Source organism: Carlito syrichta, unplaced genomic scaffold (genome assembly GCF_000164805.1).
Source record: "Carlito syrichta isolate Samal-C Ts95f unplaced genomic scaffold, Tarsius_syrichta-2.0.1 Scaffold314079, whole genome shotgun sequence".
NCBI classification, from domain to species: Eukaryota; Metazoa; Chordata; class Mammalia; order Primates; family Tarsiidae; genus Carlito; species Carlito syrichta.
In genome coordinates this window covers 86,201-109,875 of record NW_007258175.1, presented here as the reverse complement: position 1 = coordinate 109,875, position 23,675 = coordinate 86,201, and the positions used below count along the sequence as shown (strand labels likewise).

Sequence of the window (23,675 nt, the reverse complement as noted above, 5' to 3'; positions counted from 1 at the left end):
TCCTGTTAGTGGACATGTAGGTGTCATTTTACACATGTGAAGATATGCTGTAGGACAAATTCCTAGAAATGGTTAAGATCTATATCTTTGTAACTGATAGATATTGCCAACTGCTCTCTGTATGTGTTGTAACAGTTCACACTTCCATGAGCAATTAATGAGAGAGCCTGTTTCTCTAAATTCTTGCCAACAGTGTATTTTCAGGGATTTCTATTTTTTGATAAATTTGCAAGTGAAAAATAGAATCATTGTGAAGATTGAATTTGCATTTCACTTGTTGAATATGAGATTGGGTATTTTTTCCATAGTTGAGTGCAGAGCCATTTGGGTTTTCTTTGTGTGTGAACTGGCTGTTTGTTATCCTTTGCCAATTTTTCAATTAGATTACTGATCCTTATTGATTTGTAGGAACTCTATATATATTAAGGAGATTAGGTGTTTGTTTTTTTTTTTAAATAGTTCTCTTTATTTTTTCTGAAAGAGAATATCAGGATTATTTGTTTGTTTTAATTAGGAACACACATACACACACATCCTAAAAAGATGATAGCTGACAACACTGCATGACACAATACTGTCATAGTACTTTTGGATGAACACCAGGATCTTATTGCAAATAGAGAGCAAACCCTTTGAATTGGAATCATTTCCCTTAGCTTATAATTTGTCTTGACTTAAACACATTTTTTGTGTGTTTGAATTTGTCATCCCTTTTGCATGGCTTTTGGGGTTTTCATGTTTTCTTCTGTACTTTTGTGATTTTATTTTTAAGTCTGACCCATCTAATTTATTCTGAAATTCGGTGTGAGATATGGGTGGCTATCAACAAAATATTGAATAGGTTACCTTTATCTCACTCATTTGAAATGCCAGCTTTATTCTCTACTAGATTCCACTATCTATTTGGGTCTATTTCTAGACCCTCTATTCCGATACAGCACCTGGTTGTTAATGTGCTCAGTTATTGTGATTTCACAGCATGCTTTACCATCTATAGGAATACTTTCCCTCCTTACTCCTCCTTTTCAGAATTTTCCTGGCTATTCTATTCTTGCTGTCCCCCCAACCCCCGCCCCACCCCATGAATTTTGGAATCAGCATGTTTAGACTCACAGCAAAAAGTATCTTATTGAATTTAATTAAACTTTGAGATTAATTTAGGTGGCTTGCTATCTTTATGAGAATGAAACTTTCTATTCAGAAGCACAATCTGCTCTCCTTTTGTTGACACCAACTTCTTTTGGTAGCTTTTGGTCATCACAGGAGCTGGCTGACTACCAAAATAACTTGCATTTGTACCTCTAGCTGCCTGAGAAGCATCTCTTGAGTGTTGAAACCTAGGATTTGGGTACACCCAGATGTCCGAGGTGAGGATACCCCTGACCTTGTGTTGGAATGTGAAGAGCTTGGGGATTAGAGTGTGATAGACTTGGACTTGAGTCCTGCTTATTGGGGCAGGTCATTCAGTGCTGCCTGACCTTGGTTTCTTTACCTCAATAATGGGAACCCTCCTTGCCTCACTGGCTAGAGGCTGTGATGAAATTATGTGTGCATTGTGGCTCTCAGGGTTGTCCCATTGTGGTGGTTACTGTTACCTTCACCCCAGTGGAGTGGATGATGCAGGAGAGCCTTGCGTGCTTCAAGGTCATGTGTAGACAGTGTGTCGAAATAGGGATAGTGCCAGGGATGGAGGTGACAGGAGCTACAAGGGTTGGAAGGAGGAGGAGACCTAGCCTGATTGGATGTCTTGGAAAGGCCTCAGGAGAAGCAGGAAGGCTTGTGGCTGCATGGAGTAGGTGAAATGGGTGGTGTCATGAATCTCTATCCCCAGAACTCTAACCACATCTGGCAAGAAGCAAAAATGGATGAAAAAATTTAGGTTCAGGATGAGTGACTTGCCCAGAGGCACATGGACATGGGAATTGCAGAGCTGAGCTTTGAACCTCAGTCTCTGGACTCCCAGTCTACGGCTCTGATTGCCAGACTCCAAATGGAACCAACCCTTGAGGGTTTAGTCTTGTTTTGTTTTCTTTGTGAAAGAGATCAAGGAAGGAAAGATTTTTCCCATGAGGCCTGCTGAGCTCTGGTACCATCCTGTGGCCTTCGTGTGTGTGTGTGTGTGTGTGTGTGTGTGTGTGTGTGTGTGTATTTGGTGCATGTGAGTTCTCACTGGGAAACCTGTTTCAGACCAGCTGTTGAAAGGTCCTTTGAGTGACCAAACCCTCTGGCTTCAGCATTATATTTCAGAGTAAAAGGTTTTTGAACATCTTCTTTCTAATTAGAAATGTGTGTTTTTGGCTGGGCACGGTGGCTCAAGCCTGTAATCCCAGCACTCTGGGAGGCCGAGATGAGCCCAGGGGTTCGAGACTAGTCTGGGCAACTTGGTGAGACCTCGTCTCCACAATAAAAACAAAAATATTAGCTGGGCTTGGTGGCATATGCCTGTAGTTTCAGCTACTGGGAAGGCTGAGACGGAAGGATCACCTGAGTCCAGCAGGTCAAAGCTGCAGTGGCCATGAACGTGTCACTGTACTCTAGCCTGGGCTGGGCTGCAGAGTGAGACTCCAATTCAAAAAAAAAGAAAGAAAAAGAAATGTGTGTTTTGGTTTGAATGGATGGATACTTTGTCCCTTCTAGAAGTTCTTTGGCCTTTCCTATTCCTATGAAGACAGTATGAACATTTATTATTTTTATTTATTTTATTATTTTTTTGAGTCGAGATCTCACTCTGTCATCCAGGCTGGAGTGCAGTGGCACAATCATGACTCATTGCTGCCTTAACCTCCTGGGTTCATGTGATCCTTTTACCTCAGCCTCCCAAGTAGCTAGGACTATAGGCGCGTGCCACCATGACTGACTGATTTTTTTATTTTTGTACAGATGAGGTCTAGCTATGTTGCCCAGGCTGGTCTTGAATTCCTGGGTTCAAGCTGTCTTCCTGCCTTGGCTTCCCAAAGTGCTATTACAAGTGTGAGCCACTGCACACAGCTGGACATTTACTTAAAATTGTCATTTGTCATCTTTTGGTTGAGACGACCTGGTTTATGGTACACGTTCCAGAAAAGAAAAATTCCACATAGGGGACATGCTGTGGAGGATGGGCCAGCAATATCTTTTCCCAAATCTTCTTCTTCTTCATCAGGAAGCCCTACACTTGATAGTTCTCAAAGGCTACTCTCTTACTTGTCCCCGATGCGACCCCTGTATACAAAGTTGAGGGAAAAGGCTCTGGCTGTAGAACACTGGCCTATGAATCCAAGTTGCTAAACCTGGGCTCATCCTAGGACCAGGTGCTTTGTCCTTGAGCTGTGCATGTCTCTGGGTGAGATGAAGGCTTTGTCCACAGGGCTGACCCTCTACCCATGAAGAACTCTGATGACTTCAGATTCTTTGTGGCCATGTAGTTTTTGTCTTATTCTCAACTGGCTGTGCTTACAGCAGCTCTGGAGTCACCAGAAGTTTGTCTTTATGGAACACCTATTCACAGGTAGCCCTAAGCAAAAATTTCATGCTGTTATCTCCGAGGCACTTTATACGGGTGGGACTCCAAAAAACCTGGAATTATTTTTTGGAGTGCAGACCCCTTGTAGTACAGGTTTCTAGGTGAGTGTTCTAGGAACCTGTTGGTATAAGTGCACCAGCTAGTTTTGTTGTGAGAGGCTGCATTCGGTTTCAGTGAAATTTTTTTAGGGGTTCTTTCAGTGCATTTGCTCATTTCATGATGGGTGATTTATGAGCGTACCTGCCCACACTCACTGAGTGTTCAGCAGTGTTTAACCAAAAATGGCTTGACCCTTGTACCCCACCCTCCCTATTTAACCAATCTTACCCCAAGTGACTTTCTTTTTTTGTTTCCCTGGATTAAAAAAGTCCTCAAAGAGAAACGTTTTGCCAACGTGGAAGAGGTGAAACAAACAAACAAACAAACAAAAAATGGCAGAAACACTAAAAGGCAACAGAATCAACAAGTTCAAAAACTGTTTTGAGCAGTGGAAAAAGTGTCTCAATAGGTGTATTGCATCCAATGGAGAGTACTTTTTATTTTATTTTATTTTATTTTTTTGGAGAGCTGCAGCGAGTGAAACCACTCTGGCTAATTTTTAAATTTTTTGTAGAGATGAGGTCTCACTATGTTGCTCAAGCTGGTCTCGAACTCCTGGACTCAAGCGATCCTTCTGCTTTGGCCTCCCAAAGTGCTGGAATTACAGGCGTAAGCCACTGCACTCGGCCAAATGGAGAGTACTTTGAAGATGACTGAAGTTTAAACATGTAAGACGAAATATACAATTTCTTAATAAATAAATTCTGGTTGTTTTGTGGGGGTTCCCCCTCGTATGTGTCGTTCTTTTTTTCTACAAGGGGAAAAGCCCTAGGATTTAAAAGGGCTTGAAGAAATAGGAAAATTATACTTATGTGTGGAAAGTCTACTATTAAAATGTGGAAAAAAATACCAAGATAGTGGTGTTAATACAGTGGTGGTCTTACTTCAAGCTGTGCCTTCCTTGTGACCCTGTGGCAGCTAGGGTTCGTTAGGTTGTGTGTATGTGTTTTTCTCTGTCTGTCTCTGTTTCTGTCTCTCTCTGTCTCTCTTTCTCTGCAACCCGCTCTCTACCACATTGACTTTATTTTCTGTTTCTAGAAGGTGACAAGATGGCTTATGTCATCTGGATTTCAACTCCATTGGGCAGGGCACTCACTTGCTCCTGTCCCAACCTTCCTAGCAGAGGGTCATTGACTCTGATTGGTCATGCCTTCCCCACCATCTCCCGCCATTGCTGTAGCCTGGGGGTTGTGATACACTGTCTCAGCCTCAATGCCCTCATCCACTTCTGCGCTGAGACTGTGGCCACGCCCACATGTGTGGAAGATTCACTGAGGGCATGGAGGATGAGGATGCCAAAAAGAGGGAGGGGGCCAGACATGGTGGCTCGTGCCTATAATCCCAGCACTGTGGGAGGTTGAGGCAGAAGATTGCTTGAGCCCAAGAGTTTGAGACCAGCCTAGGCAATATAGCAAAGACCTTGTCTCTACAAAAAAATAAAAAAATTAGCTGGGTGTGGTGGCACCCGTCTGTAGTCCTAGCTACTCAGGAGGCTGAGGCAGGAGGATCGCCTGAGCCCAGGAGGTCGAGGCTGCAGTGAGCCAGGATTATGACACTGTTCACTCCAGACTGGGTGAGACCCTAACTCAGAAATTAAAAAAAAAAAAAAAAAGAGGGAGGTAATAGCCGCTGGCCATTTCTAGATCAGTATGCCTCCCAAAGGGGTCACAGTTTAGAAACGGTTTGCTAGAAGTGGGCCCAAATCCGTGTGAAATAGGAATGTGTGTGCTGTGATAAGTGACATGTTCCAGAAAGTGTGATAATGACAGAGCATTTTTGGGTGTTAGAGTCAAGTGGTGGGAAGTCTAGTAGGATGTGGAGTGGTACTCTGGGTGAGTGGGACTGGCAGTGGAGAGCTGGTGCCTTCCCTCTGGGCATGCACAGGGAGGTTCAAGGTGTCCCATGAAAGCACCCCTGGCCCTCTAAGGAGTGATGTGTGCTCATTGTGCCCTGCGATCTTCCTGAGTTGACTTTGTAGTCTGTGCTCTTAATCCCTGTGCCCTCCTGCCTTATTGGCACATTTCAAACCATGGGTAGTGGTGTGGCTCTTTCACCCCCATGGAAAGGAGGCAGGTAGTGCCCACCGTGAGCCCCCAGTCCCTGGACTGCCTGCTTCAAACTCTCGCTCTGCTGCTTATAGCTACATGGCCATGGATGAGTTGACTGCTCTGAGCCTCAGTTTCTTCAGCTATAAGACAGGGATATCAGCAGTGTGTGCCCTACAGGGTGATTTCAACATCTTACATGTGCTCACACAGGCAAAAGTACTTAGCTGGCCCCCAGAAAGAGTTTAACTCTTGTGAACTTTTATTAGTTTTAAAAGACACATTATAGAATCCATCTTTAGTGAAGAGAGAGCAGGACTCAGCGAGGTCATGTAGGCTTCAGAATGCACTCGTTTTCCCCATCTGCTCATGTTCTCACTCTGGGGCTGAATGGCACTGTTCTCTGAGTCCAGCACAGTTAGGCTCAGGGATCTGCAGGAATGCAGGAAATACTGGTCGACTCTCTTCATATATTTCCCTGCTTCTGACTGCTACACAGCTAGTAAATGGAGAATTCGCTGGTTGAGAAATGTATGAATATCCCACCCTCCCCACTAATCCCACCACCCTGTCTTTCCACCACCAACTCCATTTCTAAACTATGCAGGTTCCCTCCCATCCAGCAGTGGAGACCCTTGCCAACACAGCCAGTGTGCCTCTGCTGAGAATGTGGCTGAGTATCTTTGAACTTCTCACGAGTCTCAGTTTTCCCTTATTAATACGCCCAGCAGTGAAACAGCAGAAATTGCCCTTCTTTTGTAAAGAGTGTTTTGTCTCAGTGAGTTGATTGTTTGAAATGTAATTTCTCCAGCTCATTATGTCAAAACTGGCGTTTGAAACATGCATGAGGGCTCTTGCTAATGGCCTTTTATATTAGGGTTCTTCAGGGAAATGGAATGGATAGGGGTGTGTGTGTGTGTAGAGAGAGATTGAGGTTTATTGTAAGGAATTGAGAATTGACTTGTGTGATTATGGAGGCTGACAAGTCCCAAGATCTGCCATCTGCAAGACAGAAACCTAGGGAGGCAATGTTGCAATTTCCAGCCTAAACGCAGGCAGGCTCAAGTCCCTCAAAGAGCCTATGTTTTAGTTTAAGTCCAAAGTAAGGAAAAAAACATGTCTCTGCCTGCAGAAAATTAGGCAGATGGAGTTCTCCTTACTCTTTGAGGGAAGATCTGCCTTTTGTTCTACTCAGACCTTCAGTTGACTAGACAGGGCCCACCCCCATTAGGGAGGGCCATCTACTTTTACACAGAGTCCTCAGATTCAACTGTTAAACTCATTAAGATACATCCTGACAGACACTCCCCGAATAGCATGTGACCAAATGTCTGGGCACCCTGTGGCCTAATCAAGTTAACACATAACATTCACCATCACACCTTTGGTGTAATCTTGGGGTTGAAATTTATTTCTTGAGGTCACAAGGTTGGAAAGGCTGGCCTTAAACATTGGAGGCCACAGCATTCTAGAAGCTGGTGTCATTTTCCTGCTTCTCCTATGGGCAGGTGCTCAAGGGCCTTATTTTAATTTTAGGCTAACTTTCTTTTCATAAGACTTTATAGACAATATATAGAGAAAAGGAAAGAGTTTGTATAAGTGATGGGGCTCCACTCTTATGATGCAAAGCTAAAGTCAGAGCCTCCAGAGCCTTCTCTGAGGGTCAGCAGTCAGTCCTGCCCCAGGGCCAATGACTAAATGAGGCATGAGTCCCAAGTGCACCATGAGATTTGCAATCAGATTTTGCATTTTTTAGGCTTCATGGTGCCTGAAAAAGAGTCACAAATAGGACCATGACTACTCAGCCTGAAATCATCTAGGCATTAATCTTTTCAAGGGCCCCCAGGAAGCTTTCTCAAGTTCGTGGGTTCACAGGACATTTCCTTTTCTCATGCTTGTGTGTTGGAAATGGACAGCCTAGCCTGCCCCTTTGCAGAGCCAGGAGCTCCCCTCAAATAGTTGTGAATCCTCCGGGTGGAGATTTAGGACTGTCTTTGTGAGAAGGGTCTGGTGTGTGAGTCTGTGCAGACTGGGAGTTTGACCCTAGTCTTGTGCATTTGAGGATGGGTGGTTTTTCTTGTGGCTGTCTTGGATTGCTTGTGGCATTTGGAGTTGTTTCTGGGCTTACATTTCCCCATCCAATATCAAAGATGGAATCATTCAGGGATTATGAATCATCCAGGGCAGAATACAAAGATTTATTTTACTCTCTTGGGGGGAGGTGGTGAGAAGAATCTGTTGTGGGACCAACAGTGCCTGCTTCTGAAATGCTAATGTCCCAGGGCTACTGGCTAGGTTACTGGCTGTGCCTCTTTATTATCCCCTTACCACCAGACTTGGCATTTGCACCAAGCTCCATCCTGTATCCAGAATCCAGGTAGATTCGTACCTGAACCTGTGGGTATGAGTGTGTATATCTGTGAAGAAAGCAGGGAGGAAAAAATGCTTTGTAATGAGACTTAGGAATCATTGGACTTCACAGATGGTTTCTCTTCTTCCAAAATCTGACCCCTTTTCTCTTAAAGAAACATGAGGAGCAGGTTGTATAGGTTGCTTTATGCCTGAAGTTATGGTCCTAAAACTTTTTATGTAAATGACATGACATGTTGATAAATCATATTAGGCAAGACAAGGGCAAATTGCTAAGAAATTTGTAGAAAACCTGAAAGTGAAGTTCTGTTTTCATTCATTTTGCAAGCTTATTGAAGAGCTTCTCTTTGCTGAGGACAAAGAGATTTTGCCTGTGTCTTTGATGGGGTCTCCGTCGGGAGCAGCTTGTGGTCTGCAGGAAGAATGTGTAGGGAACGTGATTCTTCAATGCTCCATTATGACTTTTGGGGTTGACTGGTTTCTCATAGAGAGTAACAAATATTCTTAAAACAGAGGGACTCCAGAGAGTACAAAGCAATTAGGAAAAAGTTCAAGAGAGTGGAGAGACCCATCAGTCATCATACTAATAGTGTTATTCCCCAGTGGCATCATAAGCTTTCCAGCCGTGACCTGGTAAATATTGCAACCTTCATGCATAGTGTCATAGGCCAGAGGCTGAAGTGGCTTGTGTCAGCGCTTTCCCCATAGCCCACGGTGACCCTCCACCATCCCAAAGGTAAAAATATACTATTACAGCCATTTTCCTCATAAGTCCCCAAGATGGAAACAAAGTGGATTAATTTTCACAAGTCCTTGTCTTAGGGTAAAGGAGGTAGCATGTTTGACTTCTACTTATTATTATGACTAATGGTAACTTTTGCCAAGACTCGCCTGTTAAGCAAATCAGCTCATGTAATCCTCCCTGGACTGCGAGGAAGACTGGTCCTATCCAAGGTTAGTTATGAGGAAAAGGAGGCCTGGGGAGATTACCTGACTTACCCCTGATCACTCAAGTAGAGAGTGGCTGAGCTCTGACCCAGATCCTTTTTGGCTGGCCCTTAGGGTGGGGCTGTCTTGATTGGACATCTAGATCTTTTGTCCATCATGGCTTTTTTCTTGTTTAAATTTTGTCATTTTAAAAATTTGTTAGCCGGGCTCGGTGGCTCAGCCTGTAATCCCGCGCCTTTGAGAGGCTGAGGTGAGTAGATTGCCTGAGCCCACAGGTTCGAGACCCGCCTGGGCAGCGAGACCTCATCTCTACAATAAATCAAAAAATCAGCCGGGCATGGTAGTGCATGCCTGTAATTCCGGCTACTTGGAAGACTGAGGTGGAAGGATTGCAGGAGCCTAGCAGGTCGAGGCTGCGGTGGCCGGGAGCGGCCACTGCACTCCAGTCTGGGCGACAGAGTGAGACTCCAAATCAAAAAACCCCAAAAAAACAAAATTTGTTTTGCCGGGCATAGTGGCTCACGCCTATAATCCCAGCACTTTGGGAGGCCAAAATGAGAGGATTGCCTGAACCCACAGGTTCCAGACCAGCCTGGGCAACTTGGTAAGACCTCATTTCTATAATAAGTCAAAAAATTAGCCAGGCATATGGCACGTGACTATACTTCCAACTACTTGGAAGGCTGAGGCAGAAGCGTCAGCTAAACCCAGCAGGTTGAGACTGCGGTGGACATGAGCGTGTCACTGCACTCCAGCCTGGGTGGCAGAATGAGGCTCCAACTAAAAAACAAATAACTTTTTTTGAGTCAGGGTCTCACTCTGTTGCCCAGGCTGGAGTGCAGTGGTATGATCATGGCTCACCACAGCCTCGACCTGCTAGGCTTAAGGGAACCTCCTGCCTCAGTCTCTTGAGTAACTGGGACTACAGGTGCCACCACACCCAACTAATTTTTAATTTTTTGTAAAGACTAGGTCTTGCTACACTGTCCAGGCTGGTCTTATACTCTGTACTCTGGGCCTCAAGTATCCTCCTACCCTGGCCTCCTGAAGTGTTGGGATTATAGGCATGAGCAACCATGCCCAGCATATTATGCCTTTTTAACATGTTGCATTCATACGTTATTTATCTTGGTTACTGAGTTTGCAGTGCTCAGGACCGGTATCTCTGCTTTATGAGTGAGGAACATAAAGGGTTATCAAGGCTGGTAACTGTCTCGAGGTCTTCTGGGAGCAGCCTCAGTAGCTAGACTGGAGGCAGCAGTTTGGTTTACCTTTGGTCAGAATCCTCGTGTCCTCAGGTGGGAGGAAGGGAACCTAACAACATCTGCCGCTAAGTCTGTGTCAGGTCCTCTGAGCCTTGGGCTCAGTGTCTCTCTCTGAGCTATGCTCTCATAAATGTGCTTCTCTTCCTCCAGGTCAGGAAAGAGGCTAAAGAAGACCCGAAAATACGACATCATCACCACTCCAGCTGAGCGAGTGGAAATGGCCCCGCTGAATGAAGAGGATGATGAGGATGAAGACTCCACAGTATTTGACATCAAATACAGGTACAGGGTGAAGACAGCTGCTTCTTCCTGGGCTCTAGGTGATGGGTGAGTGGGACCTGGAGGCCAGGCATTCTTGTTCTTTGGCTAAATGTTGGGCCTTGGGGTGTTTTGCTTATAGGGGTCCTCCTTTGAGCCCTTCCTAGAACACACAAAACCCAGAAACTCAGCAGAGAAACGCTTATTCCGTACTTTTCCCAAATGAGAATGCTAAGTCAGTTTTAAAGGAGGAAGAAGAGGGCTGAACTTCAGACAATGAGCTGGTCACGTGCTGGGTCACGTGCTGGCTGTGGGGGTGTCTGGCTGGAGCAGCCAAACATGCTGCACACTGGGTATCTAGACAGAAACTAATCTGTCAGCCTCGCTGATGTCCACAACGAGGATGTGGGTGGGTGGGGTTCCTGCTTGGATGGAATTTACCTGTGAGCTCCAAACACAGGTGTGTTTCCTAAAGGTGGTCTCTAGGAGAGTCAGAATGACTTTGTGATTGTGGTGTGGCTTTTCAGATCCTTTAGGAATGTACTTTGAATATGTGAGATTCTCAGTGGAAGGGCTGAGGTATGGTTTTGAGATGTGTGCTTGAAGACCTAGAGAGGGGAAGTTGCTTGCCCAATGTCCTAGTTAGTAGTAAAAGTGAAATAAAAATCCATGCTGGGTCCCTTTCCAAGGTCCCCCGTTTCATGGCTTCTGCATGCCTGAGGAGGCAAGATCTACATTTGCATCATTTGTTCTTCTTAGCCCTGGCTGTCCTGGGCCCTTGGTCAGATTCAACAGAACAACATTTTGGATTTTGGTTGGAACTGCATTGACTCTGTAGATCAGTTTAGAGACATCTTCATGTTGACTCTTCCAATCCTTGAATATGGAATGACTTTCCAGTTATTTAGGTACTTTAAAAAGTGTCTTTCAGTACTTTCAAAATTTTATTTATAAATGTTCTATACAGTTTTGTTAGATATATTCCTAGGTGTTCTATATTTTAATATGTATGTATCAGATATTTTGCTTCTAAAATACTATTTTATTTATACTCATGTCTGATAAGAAAGGCTATATTATCATGTTTACATACATGTTGGTTTTGGAAGCAGAGTTTGTTAATGAATTGCACCTAATGTTTTTTTTTTGAGTCAGAATCTCACTCTGTTATCCAAGCTGGAGTGCAGTGGCACACTCATAGCTACCACAGCCTTGACCTGCTGGGCTCAGGTGATCCTTCCACCTCAGCCTTCCTAGTAGCTGGAACTACAGGTATGTGCCACCATGCTTGGCTAATTTTTTGATTTAATATAGAGATAAGGTCTCGCTAAGTTGCCCAGGCTGGTCTCAAACCCTTGGGCTCAGGCAGTCCTCTTGCCTCCACCTTCCAAAGTACTAGGATTCCAGGCATGAGCCACTGTGCCTGGCCCACACCTAAATTTTATGAATAATATGAAAACATTGAATATGATTGGTTACAGAGAGCAGAATGGGGGGGAACCTCCATTTGTTATAATTTGCATGTTAGATAAAGAGTAGCACCTTTTGAAAAGAATCAAATCAATTAGTAATATTCACTCATAATGCAAAATAATATACAATCAGCTCTGTGTATCTGAGGGATCTGCATCTGTGGATTCAACCAACCACAGATCAGACATAATCCTAAAAAAATAAAACCGATACAACAACAAAAGTTCAACCCCAAAACCAATACAGTCTAACAACTATTTACATAGCATTTGCATTTTAGGAATTATTAGTAATGCAGAGATTATTTAAAGTATATGAGGGGGCAACCCCTCGGGTCTCTTCCCCCTGTGGGAGCTTTTCTGTCCTCTCAATAAATCCTGCTTTGAAAAAAAAAAGTATATGGGAGGATATGTGTAGGTTAAATGCAAATATTATGCCATTTCGTATCAAGGACTTGAGTGGATTTTGGTATTTGTGGGGGCTCCTGAAGACAATTCCCAGTGGATATTGAGAAATGCCTGTATACATGGAAGTTAGTGATTGTACTGATTGTGGCTAAGCCATTTTATCTGTCTCACATTCAATACAAAGAAATAAAATATGATGTGAAGAAAACCATGTCCTGATTATTATTCACAGTAAAAAGAGTCTGCTTCCTTCGGCAGACCTGGGCCTATCGTACAATAGGGAGCACTTAATAGTTGGAGTGGATCAATATACTGTTTTGACTCAGATCCACTGAACAGCATATCATTGATATTTGGTGACTGAGCTAACACCATGGGAACCGTGATAGACTGAACCATTTTTGTGTTATTCTCACATCCCACTAAATAAAACAAGACCTTAAACAAGGAAATATAGCTATCTCTCCAGAAATCCTGCCTGTAGACTCTTTCTTTACAGTCTACAGACTTTCTTTATTGGTAGAATCACTAACTTTCCTATGTATATAGGTGGAAAGGGCCTTTTACCTGAGTGCATGGATACCATTATTTACTGTGGCCTAAAGATTGCTGGATTGATATTGTGTCTGGTATAATGAAGATAAGGTGCACATTGAAACCACAGTCAGATGAAGAAACTTCCATAGCTTTTCTCAACTCTTCAAATAGTGGAGCAAGTTCCTTTTATAGGAAGACAATTAGTCTCGTATTGGCGTTGCTGCTGGCTGTGAAGCTCATTACTGAAGGTAAATGATTAAATTGAACTACCTGGTAGGAGGTGTTAAGGTAGCAGGCAATATTTTTGCTTTTTTGAATGTCCAAGTTTGCCCCCTGGGCAAAAGTACGTGAGAAACCAGGTCTCCAAGCATGCTCTTGGAATTTTTCCTTGGCCACTTTAATAATGGATACTCCATCTCTATCTGACACAGCAGGGTTTTTTTTAATACTCAAGCCTTAATGTCTCTCCTCCACCCCCATTCTAGGCACAGACTCAGGACCTGGCAGATCCATTTGTATTCGTTTCCCATTCCAGATCATCAACCATAACTCCTTTGTTCTACAGACCAACCTGCACATCCAGGTTTCTGTTCCTGGGGCTGCCGGGTTGTCTTTGCTGTCGCTTGGGGGGACAGCTTCAAAAACAGGCTCCTTTGCAAGCCCCTGCCACATAATTCATGACCTTGTCTCTGATGTCTTTTAGAAAAGATCACTTTTTAACTTTTTGTTCTTGGTAATTATTTTTTTAAGATGCTGATTTTTTAAAAATCTGGCAATCTTACTAAACTTTTATGAATTCTAGTAGTCTAAATGTGGATTCTTCTGGGTTTTCTGTGTAGATGGGTTATCTAATAAGAGTCCCTGGCCACGCCCCTACCCTACCTCCCAAGTTCTGAAACATTTTCATCATCTTTTTAAAAGCCTTTTTGTACTTTTGGCCTCTAAGACATTGTTAAGTAAAAGTGGTAATAGCAGGCATCCTGTCTTATTCTTGATCTTAAAGGCTATGCTTTCTTTCACTATTTGACCACTAAGAGTAGTGCTTGCTATAGGGTTTTTGTGGATTTTTTTCCCCTCAGAAGTTCCCTGCTATATCTAGTTTGCTAATTTGAATTTTATTAAATGCCTTTTCTAGCTTTATCAAGAAGGTCGTATTTTTTCCTTTAATTAAGGTGGAAACTTTTATAGGCATTAGTTTTCTCATATTAAATCAGCTTAGCATTCCTGAGATTAAAAAGAGCCTGGCCATGTTATCTTTTCGTTTAGACTTTCTTATATTTTGTTTAGGACTTTCTCATTTCTTTTAATGACTGAGATCTGGTCTGTTATTTTCTTCCAAAACCTTGTCAGACTTTGGTAAAAATTTTACTAGTCTCATAAAATGAGTTGGCATGTTCCTTATTTTCCTATTTTCTAGAATGGTTTATATCATGTTGGATTTATTATTATTTTTGAAATGTTTAGTATAGCATGCTAAAACTGGTGGGGCCTGATTCTTTGTGCAAAGATTTAAAAAAAAAATTGATGTTCAATTCTTTGAATGGTTATAGGATTATTTAGTCTTTATTTCTTCTTGGGTCGGTTTTGATGGGTTGTTTGCTTTTAGAATTTTGTCCATTTCATCTAAATTTTCAAATACGTTGTCCTAAAGTTGTTCACAGCACTATCTTATTATATTCTTTTAAATCTTTGTAATGTGGGTAGCCATGGTCCCCTTTTCATTCTTAGTATTGATTATTTTTACTTTTCTTCATTTTCTTGATCAGACTTGCTAGAAGGTTAATTTTATTACTCTACACAAAGAACCAACTTTCAGCTTATTTGTGATCCTCTCTGTTGTTATATTCAGTTTTCACTTCATTTCTGCTTCCTTTCCTTTAGCTTTCTTTTGGTGTGTTCTTTTTTTTTTTTAATCACTTCTTCCATTAAATATGTAGCTCATTCATTTTCAGCCTTGTCTTTTGGTAGAAGCATTTATTCTGTAAGTCCATCTGCCTAACCTGTTTCCCCCGGGTTTTCACTATCATCACCAAGCACAGCCTTGCCTGCCTGTTTATTCGGAAGAACTGAGATTCAAGTAGCTCCCACTGGAAGCTTGTGCAGTTTGTGGTTGAAATAAAATCAGAGTGTGAGTGAACTTGAAGGTGAGTCACTAGACATAAGACCACGCCAGTCCTCAGGCCCAAAGATGACTGACCATTTAGAAAGATTGAGTGATAATAGCTTTTCTTATTACAGATGTGATGTATGCTAAAGAAAGTACAGGTAGCTGGGCTCGGTGGCTCAGCCTGTAATTCCAGCACTTTGGGTGCCTGAGGTGAGTGGATTGCCTGAGCCCGTGGGTTCAAGACCAGTCCGGACAACTTGGCAAGACCTCATCTGTACAATAAATAAAAAATTAGCCAGGCACGGTAGTGTGCACCTGTTGTTCTGGCTACTTGGAAGGCTGAGGGAAGGATTGCCAGAGGCCAGCAGGTTGATGCTGGGGTGGCAGTGAGTGTGCCAGTGCACTCCAACCTGGATGACGGAGTGAGACTCCAACTCAAAAAAAAAAAAAGAAAAAAAAGAAAGTACAGGTAAGAAACAGGAAAAATAAAATAGAATAAAATTACTCATCATCTTACTACTTAATGGTAACTACTAGAGTGTGTGTGAGTCCATGTCTGTGGAACTTTCCTTTTTATAGAAATAGGACTGTGTTATACATGCTGTTTTGGAAAGTTTTTCCACCTGAATGTTGTATTATGAATAGTGTATTCAGGTCAATAGATGTGAAAGAACAAAGATGTTAAGACCAGTTTTAGGTTTGATTTAGTGTTCCTGTGAACTTCTCTGAGCATTGCTCATTTGTCGTAGGTATTTGTTTTTCCCGTTTAGATGCAGCTCAGCCAAACTTTTTGGTTCTCTCTAGGAAGTGGACTTTATTTAAATTGGATGTGACACTGACTGGCTTAGCATATACAAAAAAAAAAAAGGAAAGTGACTGGATCATGACTTTGGGTTGTTTATGATTGAGTGGGAAAAGGGAAATCAGGTTTTTGGTGCCAGGGCAGTAAGGCAGTAACCTGCCTCTTATTAGTACACAGGTAACATCTTGTAACTTAGAACCATACCCATCAGCCAGGCTTGTTTCCAGCCAGATAGGAAATGTAGAGGAAGAAGATCAGCCAGGATGAGAGAGAAGCACTTCAGAGCTCAGGGCCAGATGAGGGAGGGCGGAGTCCATAGAAATGAGTTTCTATCTCTGTACTTAAAAAGGCTAATTGGAAAGGAGAAATGATAGCTAAGCGGAGTGCAGAAAGCCCTGGGGTTTTGAAACAGTTCCATCCTCCAAGAGGCGTTGGGATTTCGGTTGCATGTGTTTTGAGCTTGGTTGGCCTCGTGTGCAGTTGTGCGGATGTTTTGGGCCTCTGTGCATTCCCAGTTTATTACGGGAGACTTTTGTTACACTCTTTAGGCATCCCTCCGGTCGAGGCAGATGCCGGCTCCTCCTCCCGCTCGTGTGGCAGGCGGCCCAACAGCTGTGACAAGCACAGCCCAAAGGTTGGCTGCTGGGAGAATGCGCTGCTCCTGCCAGCCCTGTCTCCCTGCCAAGAGGGAGGTCCCTGTCCCCAGTTTCTTATGCGTGGAAAAGTTGCGGCCCCGTGGGGGTGCAGGCATGCATTCTAGAAAATGCCTGCCTCCCACCCTCTGTGGATAAAGCTTCCTGCGGGAATATAATTAGAAACTGATGAGACTTCCGCGACAATGCTGGAAACTGTGCCTAGCATCTTGTCTTGGGAACAAAGGACATTCTGTGCAGTTTGCAGCAAGAGGCCCCTGCAGGGTAGGCTGGGAGAGGAGAAAACAGACCTGACTTGCTATCCCAGGGCTCTGAGCTCCCACAGAGGCCTGATGGCAGTTGCTAAACACATCAGGACAGTGCCTTCTTGCGGCTGCTTCTGCTTACTAAGGACCTCTGAGCAGCTGGGCACCCCAAGCTTCCTGATGGCTTTTGGAGGAGGAGGAGCTGAACTGTCAGGAGCATCGGCAAGTGAATGGCTGCAGGGGCAGTGGATGTGGAAACATTGGACATCATGCACTTCTGAGGCCTGGAAGGAACCAGAAAGCAGCTGGGGACCTGCAGGCTCCCCGTGGGTGCTGGAGTATCCCACCTGGACCTGAAACAGCATCAGAAGCCAGCCCCATACCTGTCTGAAAAAAGACCTGCCAGTCCTCTTCCTTGCAGAGCACAGAGCTTTTGTGTTAAAAATGGGCCTCTCACAGAGCATTTTTGTTTCTCTGGGAAGCAATATATGGCAGTTGGTGGGCAGTTTTCAGTTAAGGTGTCATGCTTTAAGCCTGGGCACCTTGAAACTTCTTGAATCTGTGAGGATGGAGCCTATGTGAAAAGGTATCTAAATCAAGCAATAACAATAAAAGCACAAACAATACTAAGTGTTAATACTTTTGAAAAAACAAGTCACATTTTTTTCAGGCGTTCTTTTCCAGTGTATTTTGGAAGGTATGTGGTAGAACTGCTGGGGGCTCCCATTACACATGGTGGCGTCCCCACGTCTGTCTATCTCAGGTGTACTCCCACACAGGGCCACACTTCTTCCCTCTGGCTTCTCCGTTGTTCATTCCCGAGGTCACTGTGCCCTCTTCCTGGGTATCCTTGCCTGCTGCACTGAGAGGTCAGTTGCCTGGGTGCTGGATGCCTCTGATAGGTGCTGAGACAGGTGTACTCACATTTAGGGCTGTTTCACCTGCCAGACAGGCTTCTTGCAAAATGTGGGACACATGGCAAGTTAGGGCATGTCACTGTCACTGTCCTTCTCCGGGTATAACCCAATGTCATCGGACAGTAGGAGATCTGAATAAGCTTGGGTCACGGCAACTAAATACACCTTCAACTCTTATGGAGATTCTAGGGTTGGGGTCAGCATTGACACTTGTTCTTGTTTGTCTCAATGATGAAGCAAGATGTTCTAGGGGATCAGAAGGGGGCTGAGAGACCTGTCAGAATCTCTGCTTATCATTGTGTATCGAGCTGGCAAGCCTGCTAATTCCTTCACCTGTGAGTGCAGTCTGGCCCTGCCTTCAAGGAGCCTGTGTTGAGAGTGGGGGCAGCTAGGAACATAGCCACCTAAGACCACCTGGCTAGTGCCCTAATGGAGGAAGGAACAGGATGCTGTGGGCAGCTAGGAGGAGGCAGGAAGTTCTTCCCAGAGGAGGTGACATTCAGAATGAGTCTGAGAGGATCAGGATGTGAGCTCAAGGTGGCTCAAAGGTCAGGGAGATGTGAGGGCATTCCAGGGAGAAGTAACAGCAGGTATAGACACGGGGAGTTTGAGCCAGAGAAGGTGTACTAGGCGAGGTGCATCCTGGAGGCTCTGACCCCTAAGGTCCCTCCTAGGGGGAGCCCCAAGGCCTCAAAATAGCTTCAGGGAAGCCCCAGATGACTTTGAGGGAGCCAGGACTTCACAGCCAGGCTTCTCTACAGATAGCCTGTCCCCTGCCCATTGTCCCCAGAGCAAAGTTCCTGAGTTCCCGTCACCCTAGGGAGCCTGAAGGCCCAACCAGCTATGGTGCTCAGACTTGAGATGTAGCACCTTCTAGAGAGACTGAGAGAGCCGGTGGCCAGGGCCTGCCCTCGGTGGGTGCTGGCATGTGTGAGTGGACTGCTCCCCATGGAGGCGTGTGGAAGATTCTGCAGTGGGTGCTGGGGCTCCCCTCTGGAGCTCCGCTGCACTTCTCTCTCTGCGTGTGTATGTGTGGGTGCTTCTTATAAGCACAGGGGTGTAAATGGTGACCCGTGGGATGGGATGAGGGCAGAGAACCTGGAAGGGGATCCCTGTGAGCTGTGGTGTCACCAGAACAGCCATTCTGGGACACCCGTGCAGGTGGATTCTCAGTGCACAGGTGGTATAGGGTTTTCATCTCTGCTGATTTGCCAGCTACTCTCTTCAGAGACCACAGGCTTGCTGCCATCTGTTCCATTCTCACGTGGGTGTGGGGATCGGGTCCCTTCCTTCTGATCTGATTCCTGGTTTGGTCTTGGAAAACTTTGCTGTTCCTTCAGAGTCCCTCGCCCTCACCCCTCATCCTTGGCATTAAACTTTCAACAGGATACAGCGATAGGCCTGATGGTGGGGTCAGACCTGGTAGGAGGCTTACCATTTAGGGTCCTCAGTCCCTTTGTCTGTGTGGCAGGGGTGAGTGCTTGGGCAGGAAGGGGCAGGTGGGTGCCAAAAGGAAGCCAGCCTGCACAGCTTGGACATGGCTGCTGGGAATTTGATTTTTTCTTCCTTTACTCTGTTGAGTAGGGGACCATAGTGGCTAATATGAGGATACCCATATCTTTTTATTTGGAAAAAGTGTTCAAACTCAGTGCAAAAATAAAAATAGCGTAGGGAACACCCTTACCCAGATTTTCCTGTTGTTAGCATTCTGCCTCATTTGCCTTTTGGTTGCTCTGTGTGTGTGTGTGCATACAAACTATTTTTTTCTGAATCATTTGAGGGTAAGTTGCGTATATTGTGTCCCTTTCCCCCTACGATCATACTTAATTATATATTTCCTAAAAACAGTGTGTTTGCATCTTTTAGTAAGTAGATACCTGATGTGATAATATTGGTATTTGGGATAATTTTATGACAAGAAGTTCATTGTTTTATAAATTCTACTAAGTCGTCATTATTTTTGCACATGTGATAATGCTTGTAATCAAACATCAGTAGATGATGGCAGCAGATTTAACTGGTCACATTTTCCCTCCCTTTCTGAGGCTTTTTAGGTGATGTCTTGAATGAATTCAGTCTTGAAACTTTCTTTCATTCATTACACAAATACTTCATGTGTCTCTTATGTTGTCTGACACTGTGCTTTAGTGATGAGTTTCTAGGTAAGCAAGCTCAGACATGCGTTCTGTCTTGTGAGCTCCAGCCTAAGTACAAGGCAGATACTGATCAGATAATTCCATAAACCAGGGGTCAGTAAACTATGGTCCATGGGCCAAATCTGACCCCCTGCCTGTTTTTGTATAGTTCATGAGCCAAGAGTGATTTTTTTCACCTTTTTAAAAAAAATCTGAGTCTCACTCTGTCACCCAGGCTGGGGTACAGTGGCATGCTCACAACTACTGCAGCCTCGACCTACTGGGCTTAGGAGATCCTTCTACCTCAGTCTTCCAAATAGCTGGAACCACGGTCATACATCACCATTTTTTTTGGATTTATTGTAGAGACGAGGTCTCGCCAAGTTGCCCAGGCTGGTCTTCAACCTCTGAACTCAGGCAATCCTCTCACCTCTGCCTCCCAAAGTGCTGGGATTACAGGCGTGAGCCACTGTGCCTGGTTGATTTTTACACTTTAATGGTTGAAAAGAATCAAAAGAAGAGTACTCTTTCATAACATGAAAAACATTATATGCAATTTAAATTTCAGTATCTGTGAAGTTTTATTGGAACACAGCCATGCCCAAACATTTCTGTACTGTCTGTGGCTGATTTTTCATCCTAGCTTCAGGGTTGAGTGGTTGCCATGGTGACTGCAGGACCTGAAACATTTTAAATATTTACTCTCTGGAATCTTACAGACAAAGTTTTCCAACCTCTGGTGTAAATACCCATAGAAGTGTTAGGAAGAAAGTATATAAGGAGAAAAAAGGTCGTGTACTAGGAGGTCTATGTGGGGAGCTAAGGAAGAATCCTGAGTTGGGAGCTGAGGGAGGAAAAGGGGTCAGTTGGAAGTGTGGGCTGGGCCTTCCAGACAGCACACTCAAAGGCCTTGAGGTTGGGGAGTGGTGTTTTCAAGGACTGAAAAGGAGGGGGAAGGGGATGTTAGGGAGGGGCCAGAATGAGTGCAGGGCTCTGCTGGAAGGTGCTGACTCTTGTTCTTACCTTTCTTTTAGGTAAAACCTGTTTTCCAGTGTGTTGACATCCTGTGGAAAGTTGGTCAGCTGTAAACTGGGGAGTGAAGGATCTGGAAGCCCTCTCGCGTCTGAGGTGTTGAACCAAAACAAACATTATTTATGAAACGCTGGCTCCATTGTTTGTGCTGGACAACTGCTCAGATTGTCACCATCAAGCTTGTTTTCAAATGACCACGTGGAAGTCATTTCTGCCACCCTTTGGGCACCCCTTTCAAATGTCACCCCTTCCTCTCCACACTTCAGATATTTTTTCTGGCCCACTAAGGAGTAAAGGGTAGAAACACTTTTTTTTTTTTTTAATTGTTTTTTAAGGTAACTGTTGACAATAGTAAAAGAGATCAGGAGGATCAAGAATCTAAAAAAAGCCTGAGTGATATCCAAGTGTATATTTAGAACTTCTGACATTCTTTTCTCCTGGATCTACGAGTTAGACCTCATCTGACCCTCTGGTGTATTTTCAGTGTGGCCAGGTCCTGGCTTTGTGTTGGTAATGTTTGTGTGAAGTTCAAAGTGGAGGTGCATAGAGCTGTCAGCTCTTCTAGAACTGGACCCATTATGATTGTTTTTGTTTCTTCTCTTTGTTTTTTGTTTTTTTTTAAAAGGGGTCAGCAGACATAGGCATGGCTAGTTCACAAAGCATTTCCAATATCAGGGAAAACTGTGTGTGTGTGCATGTGTGTGTGTATGTGTGTATACATATAAAACAGTTTCTCTGAAGGAAAAGGAAAGTGCTAGACAGCTTTTGGTTAGTAACATCTTTTGTGTTTTGGTGTTTGTCTCTGCTCTGTCAAAGTTCTACACCGTTTGTCCTAGAAATGTAAGTTTTAAAAACCACTGTGGCAATTGAAATGGTGATTTGGTTGTCACACTGTCAGTGACTATATTTGAAGTTAGTCTAGGCCAGATTGGACTAGAAACTCACCTGGACCCAGGAGGTCCCACAGGACCCAGGAGGTCACTGCAGGACAGCCCTTCCCACAGCTTGGAGGAAGAGATTCAGGTGAGTGGCTCATTTTTGAGTTTGTGAAGTGAGGATTCATCTGACATTGCCCAGAGATCCACTGGTTCCTGGAAATGGCCTTGGGCTGACTTCTCAGGTTGATAGAGACCTCTCATTTAGCTGTGTTCCCAGGGTTGCATTTATTTGCTGCAACAAATATGCTTCTCTTAAAGTCTACTAGCAGTGCCTTTGGGACCCTGGGATTCTATTCTCTCTTGAAAGATGTTTTTTTGTTTTGTTTTGTTTTAAATCCCCTATTTTCCTTCCTGGAATTGCTCCAGGGTTTGTACATTTGCTTGTTTATTGTCCTGCTCTATTGTTTTGGATGAAAACTCCAACCTTTCCTGACCCACTTCCATTTTCAAGTTCTTCAATCTCCTGAGAAAGGTGCGAATGTGTAGGAAGGGGCTTCCAGTGCGGCAGGGGTTCTCTTGGTTCCTGAGGCCCTCCTGGGCATGAGTGTCTCTGGCCCTACCCTGTCAGGATGGCAGTCTGGCCTCTGTAGGAGAGAGCAGAGACCTTGGGAAGACCGGTGTGGCAGCAGTGCTGGCCTATGGCCTTCTGCATTGTCTGTCATTTGCCATGCCTTCTCTGTTGACTTTTCTTCTTTCTCCTTCCCCCACTTGCAGAAGGGTGGGACTGGAAACAGTGCAGCCGTGGCTGCTTTATCTCTGCCCTCCGTGGTGTACTCATGGCCACAGCGGTGACTCACAGGAGCCCGGCCACCTAGCAGCTGTGCATCCTTTCAACCTTTGAACTGGAACTGCTGGCTCACACGTGGCTTTCGATGACTGTAGCTGGACCCGATGGGAAAGCTGGATTCCTCTGCCTTATGTTTGAACACCAGGACCTCGCCTACCAGGTGCTCGCCACTGGTCCTGGCAGAAGCGACTGCCGAGAATGACCTTCCAAATCCACGGTGGAACTTCAGCACTTACAGGCTCTTAAATAAAAACTCTTTAGATGTGAGGCCACATGTGCGTTGGTTTGGATATTTTCTGCTCTTGCGGCCAGTGAGGTGCCTTTTGTGATTAGGAACATGGGCACGAGGCTATGGAGAGGGCAGGGTGGGGTCCCAGGGTCTGGATCCTGATGATGTAGATAAAGGCTTGGGAATGAAATAGTGCCTGAGGGGAGGGGAGGAGGGGACATGCTATTTTTACATATTCATTTGTAGACTCACTTGCTCATTTCCTGGAAGCTGGCTCTTTGGCCAAGAAATACTGAGCCCTAATTGTTTTAGGAGAATCTTGGGGTATCTTCAGAGAGCATAGGATCAATCACGTCAAAAACTTATTACTGCCTTATACCTGGCATGGTTTACACTTTGTATGAATGAGCGTGGGACACTGTCAGGGCTGGGTTAGCACCTAGGTTAGTAAAAGCCGGAAGGAAATGCTCATGCCATTCTAACATGGTGTCCTTGGAAGTCACCAGGAAGCTGGTGGCTGTGGTCTATTTCACTCCTCCGTGAGGCGCTACTCCTGTTCTTGGTCTTCCCTACAACTGAGGCAGTGACCAGGATTCTCCGGGGTAGTCCTTTCCCCAGGCACAGCTGACTGGGAAGCAAGTCCCCGAAGGAGGATTTCCCCATCATTTCAGTCCCTTCAGAGGCATGTCTTCTGCTGAGCACCCACACTGTCAAGTTTGTTCATATGCCCAGGGATGATGAGCCAGCGCAAGGGGGAGAAGGAGTGGGTTCTGGAATGGGCAGGGGTCCCTCTTCATGAAGAAGCATCAGCTGGTATTGCAACTTGCCTCTTAGTTTTGATTGTTCAGTTGGGGATCCGTCCTCCACTACAGCCCCTTCTACACAAAGACCCATATTTCCCAATGTGCGGACCATCCACCAGAGGC

The 23,675-nt window shown here is 44.6% G+C and overlaps 1 protein-coding gene across 1 annotated transcript in view; it reads left to right on the top strand.

Moving 5' to 3' along the window:
- The window catches only part of FAM174B (family with sequence similarity 174 member B), a 37,357-nt gene extending 14,565 nt beyond the window's left edge, over positions 1 to 22,792 (top strand). Inside the window, exons 3-5 of the mRNA XM_008070968.2 lie at positions 10,380 to 10,511; positions 20,798 to 21,818; positions 22,448 to 22,792. Coding sequence (XP_008069159.2) covers positions 10,380 to 10,511; positions 20,798 to 20,801 — 136 coding nt within the window. The 3' untranslated portion in view covers positions 20,802 to 21,818; positions 22,448 to 22,792. The remainder of the gene's footprint in view (positions 1 to 10,379; positions 10,512 to 20,797; positions 21,819 to 22,447) is intronic.
- The last annotated feature ends 883 nt before the right edge of the window (positions 22,793 to 23,675 follow it).